Raw genomic sequence first — 9,148 nt, forward strand, 5'->3', positions numbered from 1 at the left:
TCACAATATGCTGTAGCAACATCTGTAAACAACCCAGCGGTGCTGAACACACACAGTGGCCAGGGCTGGGGTTAAATCCCTGCTGAGCATCCTCATCCCCTGGGCTGTGACCCTGCTCAGGCTGAGCCCTGTGTGCCAGGGGAGCCTGGATGAGGCTGCTCAGCACAGGGGAAGCCTCTGATCCTGAGCTGGAGCTGAGCAGAGCCAGGCAGAGAGGAAACCACGGGAATCCAGACACTTCTGGGATGCAGAAATCCAACTGCGTTTCAGGATGCAAAACGGAACAAGTGAAAGCTTTTCACTCTCTCTCCCTGTCCCTTGAGCAACCAAAAAACCCTGGAAATTGAAATTTCCTTTTAAAAACTTGATCAAAGCTGTGTCTGCTGTGAGACACCAGGCTCAGCAGTGCCTCTGTGCCCAGACTCTCCACCCTGGAGCTGCCACCTCGCTGCCCCTCGCTTCCTGCAGTGGGACCCAATTTTGGGGAAAAGCTTGCCTGTGTCTCCCTCTCAGACCCCATTTTGGCTCAAAACCCCACTAAAACCAGGCTGCCTTGAAAAGATCTCAGGGTAAAGCTTGGCAGGGAGCAGAACTGGGGTCTCTCCCCATCCCAGTGTTAGAAGTCTCCCACCCTGAGATCCAGGCTCCACAAGAGGACACAGTCTGGGGACCCCAGAATCCTTGGCCAGGGAAGACCCTGAGCATGGGGTCTTCCCAGAAAAGCTTTCCAGAGCTTTCCTGAGTGCCCTCTGTCCAGGACATGGAGCCCCTCCAGCACCAGGGGCTCCTTGAGCTCCTGAGCCATTCTGGATACATTTATTGCCTGGACCTGCCCTATGGGACACCCAAAACTGGAGGTGCAGGATTCTTCCAGAACTGCCCTGGCTCCAGGTGCTGCAAAGGCTGGGTGATGCTCAGTCTGGTGCCCTGGAACTGCCAGCTGGAGCCACCTAGACCCAAAACAGCCCCACAAACCCACAGCAGTCCCTCTTGCTGTGTGCCTCCAGACCAGCACAGGACGGGCAGAGCAGCACTGGCACACCCAGAGCTGGGCTCAGATGGAGCAGCCAGGGAGGACTCACCTGCCTGGAGCCCCCACAGAGCACAGGGACCCTGCACTGAAATGCAGAGGTTTGGAACAGAGCATTTCTTTGTTCAAGCTGCCCTAAGTGAGGAGGGAACTTCCTCCCCATGGCTCTGCTCCTGCCATCAGCAGCTGCTGCTGCTGCTTCCATTAGCTTGGAGCAAAGACAGGGATCTTGAACCCCTCCAATGTGCTGCAGTGAGCAGGCTGGGCTGCCTGATCCTACTCATTGATTAAATGGATTCTGAGATGCCCTTTTCCAACAGCTCCAACCACTCCATCCCCTGCAGCTCACAATTCTTTCAGCATGAGCATTTTGACCAGAGCTCAGATTCAGAGCTGGGATCAAACAACTCCAAGTAAACACTCACCAGCATCCAGGAGATGAAGTGCTGCATCTGGAGAGAGAAACTGAGGAGGTGGCACCTCACACTGTGCCACACAACTGTATTCATTTCTTTGCAGCAGCAACAAATGCACAGAAAATCAGATTATTACAGCACCAGGGGCTAGAATTCCTGGGCTATCATTATTCCAAATGGTCCAGGGCCGTGTGCCTCAAGGATGGTTTGGAAAGGGCTGGTGTGAAGGCAGCTCCTGGCATGCTGCCTTCAGGCTTCACTGCACAGTTTGCTGTGATGTTGTCAAACATGAACCTGCTACAGCACAACAAACTGAACTAAACAGAGAGACACCCTCAGTCAGCAGCTGCGGCTCAGCCGCACACAGGGCTCCCCGCAGGAGAACTTTCTTTTTTCCTCCAGGCAGGGAAAATGTACTTTTAATAGCCAATCACTCCAAAAAACTCCTCCCTGACCCTCCAGGATGCCATTTTGCAAGGTACAAATATAATTAAAGACAATACATGGCAGAGGGACTTAATTGCATCTCTCCCCAACAGCTGCCAGGGCGATTGCTCTGTCAAGGAGTCCGCTGGATGGAAACACTCACAGACAAGATCCCTGATTTTCCAACACGCAGATGGGAAGGGGAAATATAGATTGTCATCTTTGAAAGAGAAACAGCAAATATGAAAGGTAGAAAAAGCTGCCTAACCAAGATGAGATGGAAACCTGGGGTCCTGAGAAAGAATATTTGACTGTAGCTGGAAATGTGAGCAGTGTGAAGAAACAGTTATGAAAAACAAGGGTAGCTGAGACTATAGTCAAATAAAACAATTGGATCAGACACAAGCCCCATTCTGGGTCTGGTTTATCCCTGCACAATGAACACACACATGGGAGAGGATCCGGCTGCCAGGAGCACACGGCGAGTGCAGCAACTCCAGGCACAGCCAGGATGCCAAGCAACAAACACCAGCAAACCCAGAAACACCAAGCACCTTCCCGGAGTCATCCCAAAAAACCGCGGGGAAGATCGGGCTGTGCCCTGGTTTGAACCAGCTCAAAGCACACGCTGCCTCCCAGTGCAACGCCGGGAGAATTCGGAGAGCAGGGGGAAAATGTTTCAACGGCAAAGGCGTTTTGCTGAAATTATTTTCATTGAAATGATGAAAACATGCTTCATATTAGGAAAAGAAAAAGCAAAGAATGATTAAAGTAACTTGAGAAACGTGGACTCACCAGAGCGGCGGCAGCTCCTCAGCGCGGTCCCTGCTCGAGCATCAATTAGCGGCGGCAGCGATCCCGCTGCTGTTTCTATGGAGTTGGGGATGCTGAGCCCTGACTATGCATGAGGCTGCTGCAGCTGCATCGGAGCAGGCTCCGGGTCCGCACGCATCCACAAACACCAGCAGCCTCCCTGCTCTGCCTCGGGAATGAAGCAAGCAGCGGCAATTAGGCGGCTGCAAAGCTGCGCCTATGCAGAGAGGGGCTCGCAGAACACGCACACTCCACTCAGCTCCAGAGGGGCTTTTTATTTGCCAGGACCATCACAGAGCATAGCCAGAGGCAGCTGGAAAGCCACGGATCCGCACACAATGCACGAGCAGAGACACATGTCTGGAGACAGGCGATTTAATCAGTTTTTTCCTCGATTTACTCGGCCGGTTTCAACCTTATTTCAACACAGTTTTACAAACCTTCCTCTGGCAGCAAGGTTTGAATCTGATACCTCCAGGATCCCAGCCTGGTTTAGTTGGGCTAAAGAGCAAATCTGCTGCACGTAGCTCTGGCTGGCTCTTTGCTGGGAAGAAAGACAAGATCCATTTTGCAAGTGCATTACTCTGTGATAAAAAAGATATTTGCCCCAAGGAGCTGCTCCTCACATGCTGGGCCTCTGGAAACTCAAGCTTCAGTGATTAATATTAGCTTTGCCTGGGTGGCTTGGAGCATGTTTACTGTTATATTGACTTAAAATACACTTGAAAGGCGATTCAGAAAAGTGTGTTATTGTGCCTAGTGAGTAAATTCAAGACATGCCCATATTTCACAGGTAGTGGCTGAAGGCATCCCATAACCATGAATGAGGGTGTCATCAGTTCTCCCATTAGTCAAGCTAATCTATCAGGAGATAGGTTGTTTTTTTTTTTTCCCAGAAAATACTCCAGAACCAATTTCTCAATAAAAAATGATCCTTTTCCTGTGATGAAAAACCCTCTATTGCCCAGAAATTTCCCCCTTTTTGCTGCCTGCAGCAAGAACACTTCTGTGCTTGGTTTAACATTTTAATGGTCTTTGCCAAGTGCCAGGAGGGTGTTCAGCGCTGTACAAGCTGTACTGCCTGCACCAGGACCTTCAAAAAGAGCAGTTCACACAAGGGGCAAAGCAGTAAATGTGGTCTGAATTATTGGGAGCTGGAACACAGGCGAGCTGACACCGTGTGCTGGGATTATCAGGAGGTCTGACTGTGCCTTCCCCAGCTGTCCTGTTCCCTCCTCTCACTCCAGCATTCTCCTCCTGCAGCAGGAAAGAACAGGAGCATTTTGCTGGGGTGGATCAGCGCAGGAGGGAGGGTTTGAGGAGGGGTCTCAGCAGGCTGAGATGAGCAGGGTCTGCTGGGCACAACCTGCAGCCTCTCTGCACATCAGCCTCTGCCTCCTGCCCTGGCTCCACTGGGCAGCAAAGCTTTGTACAAATGGTTGACTAAGGCAAAAAAAAAAAAACAACTTAAGTTGTTTAAAGAAAGCCTCAGCACACTAGGGCTGAAGATAGAAATCAAACCCAGAGGTTTTCTCCTGGATGTGCTTTGATCCCAGGAAAAATTCCTTCCTGTACCCAGGCACCATCCTTTAAATCAACATCACCAGATGCTGGTTCCAGTCACAGAATCATGAAATCCCAGGTTTGGGTGGCAAGGAGCTTGAAGATCATCCAGTGCCACTCCTGCCATGGCAGGGACACCTTCCACTATTCCAAGCCCTGTCCAGCCTGGTCTTGGACACTTCCAGGGATCCAAGAGCAGCCACAGCTTCTCTAGGCAGTGCCAGGGCCTTGCCACCCTCAAAGGGAAGAATTCTTTCCCAATATCCCACCAAAATCTACTCTCTTTAGTAACTCTCATCAGCCCTGCAGGATCATTTCAGAAGGAGTCAAGCTTCCCCTTTCCCCCACGGGATCTCCTGGGGTGGGCTGGCAGCCTCTGTCCCAGCCAGGCTCTGTGAACCAGGGGGAGCAGGACCCAGCTCAGGGGGGCTCAGAGTAGGCTGTGGGGAACCACAGCACCTCCTGAGCTGGGAGGGACTCAGCAGGACCACTGAAGCCCAGTTCCTGGGCCTGTACAGCACCCTGTGTCCCACAGAGCCTGCTGCAGCTCCACTCCCACAGGCAGAGGGGACAGGAAGAGGGGACACATCACTGTCCCCACAGTCCTGTGGGGTCCTGACTCCCCTGCTCCACAGGCAAGCACAGCTGCACCACAAGCCCTCTCAGCTACACCCAAGAGCTCTCATTGCCCCTCCAGGGCACAGAAGGGATGAGCCCATCCTCTTAAGGGCCATCACCTGTGGTAAATGCTGTCCCCACAGCCCGGGTGACACTGCCAGCATCCCTGCCCAGCAGCTGAGGCCTGGCAGGGAAGAGAGCGATCAGATGGAGGCAGCTCCGGGGGAGGACTGAGACAGGCACAACAAAGGGAAGCTGCAGCTCGCTCCATCTCGGGCCAGCCAGGAGCTCAGCTCTATTCCTGGCACTGCCACAGGCCCAACTGCAGGGAGAGCTCCCCCTCACAGCCCCCTGACAGCAGCACCAAAACCTTCCCCAGCCAAACTCCTCATTTTTCTGACAGGTTTGGCTGCGGGCGAGGCAGCAGCCTGCAATCCTCCTCTGTTGGGTGTGCACAGAGAAATGCTGCAGCTCGACTGCTCTTGTTGGCTGTGAGGAGGAGATTCAGCTGTTACATAACCAGGGAGTAGAGGTGCATCCACTCCATCCACAGCAGCCCTTTCAGCCACTCAGTCCAGAATGGTTTAAAAAAAAACTTAAACCACTGCACAAAAACTTACTCTTACATAAACTACACAGTAATATTATTTTTATATTCACAGGGTTTTTTTCCACTCTTGGATGCAGTTCAAGAAGGCTGATGATACCTGGCTCCACACATTCCCTGAGGATGCTGCTCCCCATCCACGCATGAAACAGCAGAAACGACCAAAGTGCCCCTGTGCTGAGCTGTGCAGGAGCAGCCTGGCTCCAGCTTTGGCAGTGCTTCCTTCAACCTGAACTCCAGCAGGACACTCCACAAGCCAAGCTGATCCAGCCAGCAGTTAATAGATTTATCCGGGAGGCAACAAACTGCCTGAGAAGCCGGAGACTCCACATGAAGATGACAAATAAGGCCAGTTTGACTCCAGCAAATTTGGCGTTTGGCTGCTGGGGCGGTGCTGCCTGCACGGGTAAACTCCAGCAGGAGCCAGGGCTCCTCTGCCCTGCTCCCGACACAGCACCTGCCTGGTGCCATCTGCTCACCTCCACACAGCCCCACCTTCCCCTGCCTGCCTTGGTGAGGAGAGGTTTGCTGGGTCTGAACACAGGACTGCAGCCAGCCCAGAGCAAATCTGCTCCACGTGAGACTTCAGGATAAAATGGACAAAGCATCAATGCAGATAATTAGATAAACATCCAGACACTGATGGGGAAGGCTTGGTGGCTGTGACTGTGTTAGTAAACACTTGATGCAAACAGATTTTTCCCCCTTGCTGGAGCAGCTTTACAGCCAGGAACTGAGAAATATTGGTACATGTCAGGCCCAAACTGTGTCCTCTGTGCTGTCTAGACATAAAAATGGGCCCAGTCGTGCAGAGCAGAGACAACAGCCCTGGCTGCTCGTGCAGCCAGTCCGGCACAGCTCGCCCGGGGCACTGGGGCTGAGCACAGCTCAGAGCACACAGACATTCCCCCTGCTAAAGGCAGATGATGATGATGTGATCCTGACATGAACACGAGGTCCTGGATAGGCTGCATAAACAAATGCAGATCTGTCATATCAGGGTGGACAGAACAAGAGCAGTGTGGAGTATTTCTGCTGCAGAGTCAGGGAAATGTTAATTTTAGTGCAAGGTAAAGAATTCCAAATTGATGCAGTAAGTTTGCAAGCTGCTTGCTCTGTTTGCAATAGCTGCATGGGATGTGATGTGTAAGGACACAACCAGCCATGGTAAGAGGCCTCCAGAACAGGCAGGTATAAAACAAAGTCATTTAACATAATTAAGTTACAGGCAAAGTGGGATGTGGAAGGAGGGTGCTTGCCTGGAGCTATCAGCAAAGCTGTGCTGGAAGCACCACTCCAAACCAAGGGCTGGCAGAATCCTGGTGCCCTGTGCCCTAGGGGTGCCAGCTGCACCCCAGCACGAGATCCTGGCAGAGAGGGGCAGGAGAAAGGGAGGGAAGGTGACATAGAAAGCCTTGGACAGGGATTGATGGGCAGCTGTGCTGCACAGTGTGCTCAGCAGAGGAGGGGAGTTTGTGAAAACTCATAGTGTAAAAAACGCTGTCAAATCCATTGGATTTACAGATCATTGCCTACAGGAACCTCAGAAGAAGCTCTCTATGGAAATGTTGAACTACACAAACAAAAAACTTTGAGCAGGTTACCAATACTTCTAACAGCTCAGAGATTTGGAGTTTTGCTCCTCAGCACATGAGCCTGAGCTCCAGCTGCCCCTGCCAATGTCCTCTGAAATGACAGCAGGAGATCTCTGGGGTGAGCAGCTGTGAGAGCAGGTGTAGTGAAAATTCCCCACTTTGCAACACAGAGCTGCCCCTTTGCTCCTAGAGCAGAATTCCTGCTCCTGACTCATCCCTGGCACACCCTCCCTGGCTCTACAACCTGACCAGGAACAACTCAGGCAGTTCTTAGGGAAGGTAGAACACACACATAAAAGTACACCAAGATTCCTTACTGACAAACAGAAATCCATGCAATCCATGGGATTCCCTCCATTTCTCAAACACCAATCAGTTCCTGCTACCCCAGTGGCTTCAGTAGGCTCTTTACAGCTTTTTGTTGGTTTGGTTTGGTTTCATACAGGACAGGAGTCTATGTTTTTGAAATAGGAACTTTCACAGGAACTTTATCTCAGGAACTTTATCCCGGCTGTCCCCCCGTGCAGCCATCCCATTCCACATCAACAAGTGAGGCAGGACTTGACCCAAAACTTCACCATGGAACATGTGGAAAGGGAAGGAACCCTCCCAGAGGTGTGCCAGGATCAACCCCTGGGTCCAACACGGGGCTCCCAAACATTTTCCTCCCCTGTAGGGGATGGATGTCCCTCCTGCCTTCCACGAGCACCCTCCAGCAGACAGAAGCAGGGGCCGTACCTGGCTCGGAGATGATCAGGCTCTGGTCAGAAGGCAGCAGGAGGAACTCCCTGCAGGTGTCCAGGTCCAAGCTGGGCAGGCTTTTCTTCTGGCACAGCTCGGTGAGGATGCTGATGGCCCTGCGACAGCGGCCATCCTCCCTGGGACCGCTCATCGCCCCGTCCGCATCCTCCGCTCCCTCTGCTCTCTAGGAAACTCTCAGCAGGAGGAGAGCCTGGGCTCGGGGCTCAGCACAGCAGCAGCTTCACTCCAGTTCCATCCTCTGCCGTGGCAGCACCTGCCGGGACGCGCGGAACTGCCCCAGGGCCGCTGCTCGGAGCCGGAGCCCGCAGCCCCTGGCGCTCCCGGTGTCTCATCGCCTCTGAGATCACAGCTCTGTTTACTGCCAAGGCTCTCCAGACAAAGAACCTCCTACCAAACTCAGTTTCGTGCCCTCCACACGAGACGCATTAAAGCTGCAGCCCAGATAATTCCTTTTAACCCTTTCGTTGCTGCCCTCTCTCCAGGTGCGGAGTTTGGTGTCCCAACCCTGGATTTTGCAAATAAAAAGGAGTGGTGGAACCTCCTGGCTGAGGACAGCACATCACCAGAGAGGAGGTACCAAAGTGCTCCCACAAACTACTCACAACTGCCAGAAGCAGCAGCAGAAAAGCTGCAGGTTTTATTGATTTGTTTGTGCTGTCCTAACTCACCAGGCTGCAGGTGGCAATAGAGATTGAGAACGCCATTCTAGCTCATAATTAGATTTTTTTCCTTTTACTTTCTGCAGTATTTTTTTATTCCTGTTGCAATTTAGCAGGCAGGTCATGCCACATGACAGAGCATATATTTGACAGGCAATTGTGGAGCAGGCAATTAAAATTATGTACAGCAGGACGACTTCTTGCAGCTTGTACAAACCTAATGAGCATTGTGGAGAGCCAGGGCTAAGGCTGCACAGGTCCCTCAGCCCCACAGCACAGCAGGGCATGCTCAGATGGTGTTTGTGTTTTTGTTAATGACCCGCTGGAGCACTGGGAGCTGTCACAGCAGAGTGTCCCAGGGGTGGCACCAGCACCCAGGACAGCACAGGCTGCCCTGAATGCAGAACCTGCTCCACATCGCATTCCCAGGCTGGACAATTCCTCCAGCTCTTGGGCTGGTGTGACACAAAGGATCTGGGTGGCACTTGAAGAGCACAAAGGCATTGCCCAGCACCCCTGGAAAGCTGCATCAGGGCTCTTTTGGCCCTGGTCCCTCCTTGGCCAGACCAAGGCTTTTTGGACGCGTCACCAGCACATCCCTGCTGTCCCCACGTGGCACCTGTCTGGCAGAGCCAAGCTCTGCTTCTCCCAAAAACTTC

At 52.5% G+C, this 9,148-nt stretch overlaps 1 protein-coding gene across 1 annotated transcript in view; it reads right to left on the bottom strand.

Annotated features, from left to right (window-relative positions):
- SYT6 (synaptotagmin 6) overlaps window positions 1-7,960 on the bottom strand; it is a gene marked incomplete at both ends in the record, with an annotated part of 34,688 nt that extends 26,728 nt beyond the window's left edge. Inside the window, one exon of the mRNA XM_084220770.1 lies at window positions 7,807-7,960. Within this exon, the coding sequence (XP_084076896.1) occupies window positions 7,807-7,960 (154 nt within the window). The remainder of the gene's footprint in view (window positions 1-7,806) is intronic.
- Between the last annotated feature and the right edge of the window lie 1,188 nt (window positions 7,961-9,148).

The sequence above is a fragment of the Fringilla coelebs genome (genome assembly GCF_963513975.1).
Source record: "Fringilla coelebs genome assembly, chromosome: 23".
In the NCBI taxonomy this organism is placed as follows: domain Eukaryota; kingdom Metazoa; phylum Chordata; class Aves; order Passeriformes; family Fringillidae; genus Fringilla; species Fringilla coelebs.